Source organism: Argopecten irradians, chromosome 7 (assembly GCF_041381155.1).
Source record: "Argopecten irradians isolate NY chromosome 7, Ai_NY, whole genome shotgun sequence".
NCBI classification, from domain to species: domain Eukaryota; kingdom Metazoa; phylum Mollusca; class Bivalvia; order Pectinida; family Pectinidae; genus Argopecten; species Argopecten irradians.
The window spans coordinates 45,751,306-45,765,267 of NC_091140.1; the positions used below are offsets into that span (position 1 = coordinate 45,751,306).

General features: G+C 33.2%; 1 protein-coding gene across 1 annotated transcript; it reads left to right on the forward strand.

The window, feature by feature from the left end:
- Positions 1-3,682: 3,682 nt before the first annotated feature.
- LOC138326693 (cysteinyl leukotriene receptor 1-like) lies at positions 3,683-13,690 on the forward strand. Its single transcript, XM_069272697.1, has 3 exons — positions 3,683-4,041; positions 10,817-11,950; positions 12,813-13,690. The coding sequence occupies exons 2-3, from the start codon at positions 10,845-10,847 to the stop codon at positions 13,135-13,137; spliced, it is 1,431 nt and encodes a 476-aa protein (XP_069128798.1). The 5' UTR covers positions 3,683-4,041; positions 10,817-10,844; the 3' UTR covers positions 13,138-13,690.
- Positions 13,691-13,962: the final 272 nt, after the last annotated feature.

Sequence of the window (13,962 nt, forward strand, 5' to 3'; positions counted from 1 at the left end):
ATCTCGATCATTAAAATAGGTGCCATAACTAGGTGACTTATATCTTTTTCTTCTGTAATCTATTGTTGACCGTCAAAGTTTCGAAGAAATTGAACCATCCATTTTTTCTAAATCAATATTCAAATTTGTCATTTTGAGTAGTTTCTACACATGGAAAAACAGCATAAGTCTGCACTAATTCCGCCCCGTAAATAAAAATGTTTAAAAATGTTCTATGGTACATGTACTGTTTAATTGATGTGATATATATCAATGCTTTATGATGAAAAAATGCTTTACTTCTCGTCATAATAAATTTTTAGTGATATTTTTTGGTGGAAATTGGGTTAAAAGATATATAAATAACCAAAAACATTCTCACAAAAATGAAAATAGATCAAAATTATAGCTCATTTTTTATAGAAAAATAATAAACTAAAAAGTGACATAGTTGCTTTTATTTAGTCAATTTTCAAGAAAATTGAACCACACATTTTCAAGATATACCATTTTTAGCTCCATAGAACCTTCGTTTTTCATTGAAAAGGACGTTAATGACAATAGAGTTATCTCCCCTATTGATTTATACATTTAATACATTTACTGTGGGTTCTCCTTTTACAATATAGCCCAGAAGTCAATACTTTTAGTTTTAAAATGAATAACAATGTTTATTCAATAGATATTTTACCATAAAATAGCAGTATAGGGTTGATGGGTTAATTGGTATTGTTATTTTCAAAACTAATAAAATAATTTTTGTCATGCCTTATGTATGTTTAGATTGAAACATCAATACAGAATCACTTTTACAATTACAAATAACTATCAAAATTAAGACCTATGTATGTTAACTATCGTATTTTGTTAAATGTTGGTAATTTTTATGGTGAGTTCAAAGTCAAACTCTTCTTAATTCGTGAGTATGAGAATCACGACATAACTTGAACATTATCAAATGTGTCTGTGTCTCCTTCGTTGTGTTTCTTCCAAGGTGTGAAATGTTGTGGTGGTGAGTCGACGACCAGCACCTTGACTTGCAATAGAAGGTTATCTTAATAAACATTTTCTTAAATATACCTACAAAATGGATTTTGTTTATTGTAAAACGTTTGATGTTCAGATATGAAATATATGTGTGGTCTTTCTAGGACTAGCCAGTGATATTAAGAGGCCAAAGTTGTTGGTGGTCGAAGACGACTAAATCCAAAATTCGGCCAAAAAATACCAAAATAGTGTAATAAATTGACAGGAATTCGATAGTCACTTTGTTTATCTTAAGTTTATAATTTACAGTCGGTTGTATCGTACTGGGGCCTGTTGCACGTAAAAGTTATCTATTCCGGCCAGAGTAGCGAAGTATCTCAAAAACGGAAGTACGTACTTCTAGTTTTCTATCAAAGAGGCATATATACAGAAGGTTTTTAACTTTTGATTCATCGATAATATAGTATAACATCCAGCAATCCCTGACTTTACTCGCTTTTTCACGCAATCGCCGCTTTTACCCACGCAAAGGAATGAAAATTTGATTAGCCCCACTTCGCTGAACATCGCTGCTATGTATTGCTATTGTATTGTAAGTTAGAGAATATTATTCAAATATTTTATAAGAAAGTTAACATATAAAGAAATATCTATCCAAACATAGAAAAGTTTTAAAGGTAAAGTAAATTGAGAAAGGAATCATCATACAAAATAGAAAATCATTTACGTTAAGAATATTACTATCTTTTGGGAGCATTTAATATTTTAGTCAAGTGTTCCAGTTTTCCGACCTTCGTGCGTCCAAAATGCTTCATCATTAGCAAAATGGCTATCAGTAGTTCCTAATAGAATCATTAGATCATGGACGACAATATCATACTTTAGGTTTTATTCAGTGTATGCAGTATCAATTTTCCTTAATGAAGGAAGTTCAATATGTAATCCGTTAGGTTATTTCATTTTGATCGAGATCAAACAATGAATTCTATATGACCTGTTACATTTGAAGTGCAATGAGGAGTGTTATATTTCATGGTATTTATTTACAATAATGAAAATATACAACGTAACGAGCTCTTATGCAACTCCAAGTGTGATTTATTTAAAGGAAAAAAAAGTATTGCATGTCGTAAATTTAACACTTACAGAATAGAGTAAATATCAAATGCAGGGTTAATATTTGTATTGTAACACTACTCCAGTCAATTTCGCCGGATAAAAAGGGACATGCAATGCCATGATGGTCGATGATATTGTGATAAAAAAGAATTCCGCTCACAACCTGCAACAGGTAAACATAACGTTACCGATATCATGTGAACCCTTCAAATCTCAAGTACTCGTATCATGTGATCTGCTAACAAATCCTACTCACATTTTACACGGATAAGTATGGAAATTTACGACCACCATCCGTATTTTTTATCTGATTTTTTTCCTGAAGCTTCAATAGATTAGCTGTTCAAATATTATGTCATTTGTAGAGCCAAATAAAAGTATGTTTTCAGCAAACCATGTTTGGGCATTATACACAAGATTTCATCAAGCATATCAAACATTAGCACAATTGTTGGTTTAGTAAGCGAATACATAGCAATGTGACAAGCACATCCCATCGGGTCACATTATACTGACAATGGGCAAAACAGCCTCCCATAGCCTCGGGTTGACCAGCCAAAATCTTTTACTTGGGTTGAGATGTCCTTGTCCACATCTCAGACCTATGTAAGATTCTATTTATCATTAATCTATATCATATCACATGCACCCTTAAATAAATAACTGAGGATACAGTGACTAACTTAGGATATAGTGACTAACTTAGGATATAGTGACTAACTTAGGATACAGTGACTAACTTAGGATACAGTGACTAACTTAGGATACAGTGACTAACTTAGGATATAGTGACTAACTTAGGATACAGTGACTAACTTAGGATATAGTGACTAACTTAGGATACAGTGACTAACTTAGGATATAGTGACTAACTTAGGATATAGTGACTAACTTAGGATACAGTGACTAACTTAGGATATAGTGACTAACTTAGGATACAGTGACTAACTTAGGATACAGTGACTAACTTAGGATACAGTGACTAACTAAGGATACCGTGACTAACTTAGGATACAGTGACTAACTTAGGATATAGTGACCTGTGTAGTGGTTAAACGCTTCGCCTTTTTTTGGCCAGTCGGGGGTCGAACTCCAGCACGAAGGTCATGAATCACCTTCCCAATCACGTGGGTTTTTACATTGAACTCCAGTTTCCCACTTTTATACCCGCTTTTCGAAAGTATTTTGTATAACTTGTATAACCGGTTTCACAGTCGATGTAAAATAAATGATTTTTAAAGTTCTATTAAAACGGTATTTATGATAACGATTCAATTCTCTGAAATTTTAATTTAATCTGAAAATTCCAGGTAGGTTTGAATTATCACTTAATGTAGGTAGAGTCAACAATATCACACTGGTATGTTATCTATCACGGGTAAATCGTGCTGATGTAGAAGATGATGTATGAAAATATATATTTACATATAATACACACAGAAAAGATATCTGATAACAGACAATTCATTATAAAGAAACTAGGAACGGTTTAAATTCTACGTAATAATCGCCTAATAACCAGTGAAAAACGTGTTTACAAAACCGCGCATGTCTTCTAACACGACCGAGGCGGTATATCATTTGATAACCATGCGGTATCACGTGTGGTCTAAATTGACATCCATAGGTGCTGCACTTGATGTTTTACTATTTAAAAGGCCTTATACATATAGTACAGTTTACGTCATTGGTTCCGCGTTAGTACATCACTATAAACAACTTTAATCTATAGATAGAATTTTTAATTCTCGTCTTGTTCTCAACATCAGTCTGGACTAACAGTGCAAATTGAATAATACTAAATATTTCATAAATGTTTGTGGAGTGTATGGACCGGTTTTAGTATTAATATAAACACACAGTGATAAAATATATTATCAGTATGTGGCTGGTGTTAGTACGGATATGCACAGACGGGACCGTGTAAGACAACTTAACATGCAGTGACTCATTAAGGTAAGTATTCGTCTGAGCTTAATATCATATTCCATCTTTTAAAGTTGATATATAATTCGCATCATAGAAGTTTTAGCCATTTCTATGTTAGCATTCATCCCTAAGTCATATGACCGTACTCAAATAATGCGAATATATTTACGTTTCAAATTAAAATCAATGTGAATTGTATTTCTGTTTTCATTAGTTCTAACGTAAAGTCAAGTTCAATAGTTCCTATGAGCATGTTTAAATTGCACAATCATTCACAATGCATAAACAATTATAATAAATAACATATTTCAGATTTGTCAATCAAAAACTATGTGAAATAAATTTGAATTTCAAGAACAATCCAATTAGACACTTACTGAATATATTATTTCAAAGAATTAATGAAACGGGCGAACCAGTAGTCCCACTCCCGTTATGCTTAGCGCTAAGCAGAAGCAGAAACTAAAACTTTTATAGATCTTGGTGTGTCTCGACCAGGGGACAGAATTCATAGCCTTTCTCAAAGCGGTAAGCGCATAACCAAAGGCCAAACGTGAGGTAGTGTCAAAATTCCATGTTACCAAACACAAAGTTTTTGTATATAGAGGTTTTCTGAAGTTGGAAGTTTTCTCTTTTCTGTGAAGGGAAATTAATAATTACAACGTATAACGTTATGGACTTTGTCTGCAGTTCTCTTTCAGTTATAGTACATACATGTATCATTAGAGTTCGGTGGTTTTCTCCGGGTACTACAGCCTTCCGCACATCCTAAGCGAAATCAACCCAAACCCAATCTAGAATTAAACAATATATATAACTGAACATGTCATTTTTCATTCCATTATTAGCTATGTTATTTCAAACGTAGCAAGTACATATAACTCCATTCCCAATATTCATTAATTTTGAAATATGTTTTATTATGTTGTATTTAAAAATGACATAAATTAAAAACACATTATACAATTTATGAGTGTTACGATGTTCGGATAACTCAGTATGATTTTGTAGTCATACGTTCATCCGTGTTGCAAGAGAAGATACATAACAATGATACATTTGTTTGGACATGCATGAATTACAGTTTTAATATGCTGAATTCAGAACTTAAGATTTACTAAAATGTCATATGATCTGGTGTTCAGTTTGCATGAGCAAGTTTAGAATCATAACAACATACATGTAAAACAACTTGATTCGTATTCACTCACAATCATCAAACATCTTCCATGACAATGTACATTAGTTTAATTTCTTCAGCTTCCACTAATGTAAACCAACATTTCGCGATCCAAGCCAAGTCGCCAAAGTTTATCTTCGCGAATATCATTTTACATCAATGATTCTGCTAGAAATGCGGACAATTTGAAAATCCGCGAATGTTAATCCGCGCTAACTTGTTTTGAAATGAAAATTGCGAAAATAAGTAGCCGCGAAAGAAAGTTGGTTTACAGTATTTTAAGTTTTGAAAGATTACGAAAATGTCTACATTATTTTTTTAAAGTCAATGGTTTCTAATCACGTTGAAATAATATTTCGTAATGATATGTGATATGAATAAACATAAATGTGTTGATTTAGCTGAAATGTTATGTAAAAAATCAAACATTCATCAACCGTCATCCCTATCAATACAATTAGATGAAATGAACATTTCATCGTAATCTCACTTTGCTAAAAATTCAACAAAATCGGTGTAAACAGATATCTGATAACATTTATATGTAAATCGAGAAAACGATAATGCATTTCGAGATCTTCTGAAGTTCCACGGGTTTAATTTGTTTCAATATGTGCTTTGAATATACGCAGTGGACGGATATTACAACAAATGAATAGACGCTATTCAGTGGTTACTTGGTATTGAATTATTCGACAAGAATGAGTGGCGTTTTAGCTTTAACAAAAATAACTTACGAACAACTATGTGTCGCATGACATGTTACTACTACTGCTATCATTTGACAGAAATACAGCCAGGATACGGTAACGTGTATTTGAAATCAATTAGATATGCAAATAAGCTGTTGTGATATTTTCATCAGCAACAAGATTTGGATTAATACTCAATATTCATAATTTTATAAAGAATTTGAACATAATAAGCAATATTTTTAGGATAAAATATTACTCATTTAACGTCTTTTTTTAATTATTTTTTTCATAGTGGCTACAACGTTGCTTCAAAAAGATAATTACGCATTGTCGGGCTTCATAAAACATGCGCACGGCACGTTCAATCGTTAATCAACAGCTGCAATGTTAATTTGATGCCATGAAAGTTACATAAAACTCACCTTTTGTGGCAAAAGGAGTGTTATCCGTCTTTAAAAAAAACCAGATATTGATATCAACAATAATTGTCGTTGATATTCTTCTTAAGTCTCACTACGTTGTTCTGTACATGACATCACTAAGATTATCCTTGGTTTTAAATTATCAATACTGGATTTTTTTTCTGAATTTGTAACGTCTATTATGGTAACTTTTTATCGAGAATAAAAAATAAAAACTCGAATTGGCCCTACCATTACGAACACGTACGGCATTTAATCATAGAAGTGAAATCGATGTGGAGAACTTATGTGTTTTACTCTGGTGGGTGAGCATGAATCTGCACTAAAAGCATTGGTCGTTTATCAGCATAACTTTTAATGCCTTTCAATTGTAATTTATTGGAATACCAATCCTACCATGGAGAATTCAAATAAAATATACAATGTAGCATAACCGGGTAGAAAGAATTTTACGCGAATAATTTCCCGACTGAAATCGTTGTAATTTGTTTCCTCAACATTCATCTATTTACAGGATTATTTCAATTATAATTAAACAACAACAAAATTAAATTATGGAGTGTGTAATCTATATAATGAATTATCACATATCAGGAAAATATTAAGAAATAATGTTGAATATTTAATAAAAATGTTGAGTGTTATTGCAAATGAGGCTTCAAACTTCTGTTTACCTGCGCAAGCCTTCTGGGGAAAAACATTAGTGAGGATGTCATAAACATGGCTAATTATGTTTTCACTTTTGTAACAAAAGTAATGTATGTGAAATTTATTAAATCTACAAGTATCATCTTTTCGTGATATGGAAGACTTCTGAAACTAGAAAATCTTTAATTTAGAAAATGTCACATCAAAATATATAGGATATAGGATAAGCACATTGATCTCTAAAAGCGCTTATATTTCTTGTGGTGTTAACTAGAGGGTCTTCTCACTTTTTGTAGAGTCACATTGTTTCTGCTCACATATGATATCATACTCGTTCCTGAGCAAACACTAGAATATAATATTTATCTATTTAAGTACCACAGAACAAACTATGTGGTATTATGTATTTATATCGTATTTATAAGTGTCCCGTCTATAAGTATGCGATTTAGTTATACAAAGTCATTATAACCTCTTGTTCGGTGTGACTAATGTAATAACACACATCTTTATTTCTCATTTATTTTGTTTAATATAAGTATATTCTGTTATATTTACATTTTCACTGCAGTCCCACTAAGTAACCTTACCAAGCGCAGTTGGCAGTCATATAGACAATGAACTTCAAGCGCTTATTATGACGTCATTATCATTGTCACGTCACAATTGTCGTGCCAGCGATCACGGAAGACGGCTGTTCAAAATGGCTGTTCCATCCATGACGATAACGAATGATTAATTCATTATATATGCAAAATTCCTTGGGATTTCATCATAAAATTGTAACCAAATGTAAATATATGCATTGAACGTCTTTCAGTTGGCATTCATAGCCAATATGAATGCAAACTGGACAGAGGCAAATTCAACATGAAGCGCGCTATTTGACTCTGTCCAGTTTGCATTCATTTTGGCTACGAATGCCAACTTAAAGGCGTTCAATGCTTAAATATAAAACATACATATTACAAATAAATGCGCAATGATGCAAATGAAAAGAAAAGTCAGAAAAAAAGCAAAATGAAAAAAAATCCTGATTTCTTTTCATTTCATGACGATGCATATGTTGTTTGTTATGCTAGGCCAAATCATGATCAGATCAATTAGGACACGTGAACAAAAGGAATTGTTCTTTACTAAATCTGTATAGTGTTCCGGACATCCCTTTCCGTATCCGAATCCACTATTGTAGAGGTTATCCATACAAACTATCCTACGAATGGAATATTATTTCAGTTAAGGTTTTTATTTCGATTGTGTAAAGATGAATGTTGTTAATTCAAATGTGATACGTATACGGTGAAACGATAGAAATTAGTAAAATAATTAATGCAAAAATGAATATTCGATGGGACATCGAAATTCCCTTTAAACTCGTCAGTAACGCAAGACGCCAGACATAAAAATCAACTTTAACAATAAAAAGGATTTCGAAATTGCAAATAAAGAAAGGTGTGTATATCTCACGCGTCCATATTCTAACCCGGATTCATAGTACACTATGCATCCCTATGCTACCAATCTCTAAAGGAACGCAAATGCCATTTGACACGCGAGGTATCCGAGTATCGAATTATGTAACATTATAATAATATGCTTCATGTCATCCTGTTGGTAAAAATGAACCTTAGATGAACTTGGAATCAAAAAAAAAATTATTTAATCGAACTTATTAAACTAAACACTTGGTCATATTGGTTAATCGTACTATCGATATTCATGGCCATTTAGGGTGTGCCAAGTTTATATAGTTACAGAAAGCTGGTGTACCCACAGAACAACATCGACCAATAGCCAGTATCAGGCAACTGTCCAACGTGGGATTAGATCTTACGATCCGGAGGTAAAGGGCTTTTGGCAATATGTCGAGACACATTGACCAAACGATCACAGGGATCCCTTATATAGATTTCCACAAATTGTTTTTCTCAAAAAAAGAGTTTTGACAAAAAATTCACTATGAAGCTCTGAACAATTCATAAGAAAGGCAATATTTAAAAACATTTTCTCCGATTCAGTCAAGTATTGTATTAAGCATTGTTATGAAGACAAGAGTTTGTAATATAAACATGTCGTAGCAGAAGGGCCGCGGTGGCCGAGTGGTTAAGATGTCCCAACATATTACCATAATCCCTCCACCTCTGGGACTCGAGTTCGAATCCCATGTGGGGAAGTTGCCAGGTACTGACCGCTGGTCGGTGGTTTTTCTCCGGGTACTCCGGCTTTCCTCCACCAACAAACCTGGCACGTCCTTAAATGACCCTGGCTGTTAATAGAACATTAAACTAATCAAATCAAAGTGTCGTAGCATCTGACTGACAGGAACGTTTGTGTTATTCTTCTCAGCTTTATAATGCCCTTTTGTGATACCAGAGAGTGTTAAAGGTATAAATCAACACACATTTAGTAACATATCTGTCACTTCTTCAAATGTCCTCAAGATGATTTTAAAATACTTCCAACTGCATTTGTAAACACAATTTAAGCCATCATGCATTCGCTAGTTGCTCTTTGAGCCATTTATAACTGTAGCGCATTATACCGTTGATAAGAATAAGCCTGGTGGGATTTTGTACGCAAACATGATTAAAAGTTTTATTTTCGTTTTCATTTTCTGCTAAGTTAAAAAAAAATAAAAAAAGTTCGGGGAAGGTCCTATTATGTAATACTGATGTTAAAGATATGGCAGTGTTACCGTGATCCGTGGTGTTACAAACATACCATATACATATGTAAATAACATTCTTACTCATTTGTGTCATTTTCTTCATCAACCAAGTTTATGGGTGTATGAACTTGAAAGCAACTTTTACCGGGTGTAAAAGATGTATAAAAAGAGAATCTTGCATAAGTGGTTACATGATATAACATTTATCAAACGACTTCAATAATTTGATATACAACGAGCCTTCAAGCATCACATTTTTAAATGGCTGGACGAGCCAGTTATGTGATAAAAAATGTTTCGAAATTTTAGAATAATTTAAGCACTGAGTTCATTTATTTTCTATGTTCCCTTTTATAACGATCTGCTGTCCATATGACACACAATGCCGCTTTAATTTGCATATTCAATCATTAAACCTGAGACAAGTGCATTTCTATTCACCACTAACATTTGGGTTATATTGTTGATTTTGGGTATATTTGACATCAAAAAATAACCCCAGCAGTAAAAGTGCACAACCGGTACATCTGTACCATAACCTTTTAATATTGAAAATGTAAATGTATTAGCTCACCGTTAATAGTTTCATTAAGTTTCATAACGCGGGTCGTCTTATGATTTTCGGCATTCTCCTAATTACCGCGCGATAGCTGAGTATCACAATGCTGCTCGACAAAACTCCGAAAGGAATCTTCATTGTTCAGATATTCGAACATAAGAATGGTTATGTTTTGGTAACATAGTACATGTACATCAACAGATGTACATGTATGCAATGTATAACATTTAAGACGCATTATCATGTGTGTTATATTTTAAAAACTTTGCAACTTATTTCAGTACAAATACGACAAGTTTAAACTAACATATTAAGACCGCCTAAAATATTATTCTTACACATACTTGGCATAAAGTGATGACGTAATTCACGTACAATCAAGGAAAATTCCCTTTACATAGATGTGTGCACATAAACATTAGATATCAAATCTTTTATATCCATGTCACTCAGCGGGTATCATTATAGATATAAACACTGACATATCTGATAAAGTATAAAATAGTCATGACGAGTTCCTCATTTGTCTTTATTCATACTCAATAAACCTACTATAATTAGTCATTAATCATATATTTTTTTCAAATATTTAACGTTATTCATTAGATTTCGTTTTTATCTATATTTCAGGAATGTGCATGATCAGGCAGTTACGAAGATGGCTACAACAACAGTGTATGGTCGAACCGACTTCTTCGCATCAACCCCATTTGATGGGGGCACCATGCAATCTGATTATTTCTCCAATACCTCAACTGTAAATGTAACAACAAGTCTGTTTAATAATACAAATGTGACAACGTCAGATTCATCAACATCATCTGAAATAAAACGTTTGGAAGAAATCTCATCTTATCTTTGGAAAATCTTGTCTCCGATATTGTTCATTGTGGGAATGGTTGGCAATACTCTAACCGTAGTTATTTTCAGACGAATGCGGGCATGGAAAAAACCCTCTTTGTTTTTCCTTGTCCCTCTTGCTTTCACGGACGCTACAGTATTATGTGTTGGACTCAGTCGGTACTGGGTCAGGGAGATATTTGATTATGACCTTCGAACGACCTCTGATGCTGGTTGCAAAATAAATTTCTTCGTGATCTACATCTCAATGCAGTATTCCTCCTGGATTTTAGTGTGTTTCACATTTGAGCGCTTCTTGAAAACAAATTTCCCCTTTCGGTATATACGCGTTATGACAGTAAAGAAGGAAATTGTAGCTTTAATAGTGATATTCATATTTCTGATCTGTGTAAACGGTCATTTCTTCTTCACAAACGGATTGACTGACAGAGAAGGCTCACTCGACTGCACATCACTAACAAATGAGACATTTTATTTCGACGAATATGTCTTTGTTTATATAGATCTTGTTTTTCTGTCTATTCTACCCGCAGTGTTAATGGTAATTATGAATATATGCATTGTGCGAGTCTATCGACAATCCATAAAGTTTCTACGATCATCCAGCACCGGTACAACCGCAGCCACGAACAGACAAAAATACAGCATCAGGGTTACCAAAATGCTTCTACTCACAAACTCCTACTTCGTGTGTGCAACTCTACCTATCTGTGTATATTTTATAGTGGATTCTTACACACATAGTGAAGACGAAATAGTTGTCGCCAAGAAGGATATCGCTTGGTCTGTGACATATATTTTCCAATTTTCAAACTATACTATGAACTTCTTCCTTTATATTGCGGCAAACGACAAGTTTAGAGACCATCTTTGCAGCATTTTGAAGTGTCGTGCACCAAAAAGGTACGTAGTTCTACCAATATTTTTATTTATTCCGATATATTCATTAACAATGTCTTGCACAAATCGTCGTTTTTACCAAATAAATAACGTATGTTTTGTATTACCACTATACTTCCATAACTGGATGGCAAAACCGACATCAAAGAGATTGTAATTTTGATAGGCAATAAAAACTAAATAAATTTTTCATTTTTGTATTTGACACTGAAATCATTATTCGGTCTGTTTGAAAATTTCGTCAATTTTATTTAGATAAGGAATAAGAAAAATAATATGATTGCATGCAAATATAAAGTTATACATTTTCCACTCATGTTTTTGGGGTTTTTTTTTCTTCTTCTTCAAAATGACACTACCCATTGACAATTATGTTTGTTAGGGTGCCCCGTCATTATACTTACTAAATTGCAGTTAAAATCGATTAAAATACCGCAGGTAGGAATGACAATCATTAATCTATACATACCTACGATGCAAAAATAAAGAAGTCAAAAGCGGAAGTATAATATTGACCCCACCTTTTTGGCTTCAACCTCCTCAATTCATCATCACATTTAGCCATTACAGGGAATCCTAGGAGGGGGAAACGATTGTGCAGTGTAATATCAAGTGTAGTCTTATTTTAATTTGTCTCGCTTTTAATTCTCATTTCCACACATTAACTATAAAACCTGCCATAGCGACCACCTCTGTATAAAGACCACCTACTTAATATGACCACATTACAAAAGTGTCGAAAGTGTCAATTACAACACAATTTCACTTCTATATAATTATCCCTTTCCTTTTGTCCAATGGGTGGTCTTTAGACAGTTTTTACCTATTTTTGGTCTTATCCAAATAATTCATTTTTACTTTTCAGATTTACTCGGAAAAGGAGTTCGGGATACAGTGTTCAGAGTACGTTATCGTCCCGTATAACGAGTGAGGATTCGGAAGCTATGGCGGCCTCTGAGGCAGAGGGGAACACTAATTCGATATCACCAGCATTACACACAGGCTGTAGTAACGCCGACAAGGGGGACTATCTTCCTTCAGTGTCTGCTTGTCTCGATAATGGCTGTTCTCCGTCGCTTCTAAAGAAACAGGAAAAATCCAAGCAATTCTCAAAAGTATCCTGGTCAAAAAGAGTAGAACAGTTTAACGGAGCAGTTCCTCATTTGTCTTTATCAGATGCAGAAGTTTAAAGATGGCACCATATAAACCCTGCTGCGAAGGTTGTGACGTCATACAATTCTATGTAGTGTATGACATCATGTTTTTGTCGAATGTGATGTCATATAGTTATATCTTTCAGTATTATTGTGATTTTTTGGAATTGGTGTGTTTGTTTTTTTCGAATAATTTCATTTTTAAAATAACTCGGAATAACTTATCTCCACCAATATCTGCGAATTAGTTCATTGTATGTTCCTAAAACGACATTAATCCCATAGGAACAATTATAGTGATTGTTGAATAGAAATTTCTTACCACTCGATCCCACTTTTTATGTTTTGACGAAAAAATATTTCTCAATTATAGCGTCTGTATGAGAAAACATTCCATTATTCTTCATAAAATATGGACGTAAAGTTCATAAGATTGTTGACGTTTTCAAGAATATAACAGGCTATTGAATGGGTTTTGATGATGAGGAATATCAAGCAGTCAAAAACCATTGAAGATTGTATTGAATTAACATGAATTATTTACATTAATATTACATTAATAAAACTATACTATGTTTTTAAAACAAAATTTGTTTTATCATTTTCACCATACCAAATCTGTTTCTCATTATAATACATGCTGATAAAAAGTAAGTCTTTATTTGATTTTTTACCGTCTCATGAACAATATTAATTTTCAAAAGTTTCATATTGATGTATGTTCAAATTGACATTTATAATCTGTATTTAACCAATACTCTTACGTTGGTCACGTGATTTCATTGAGTTAAGTAAAATGTAACAAATGTGAAGAAAATATCATTTATTGTGAATGGTATAGCACATTCCACTTTGTCGGTA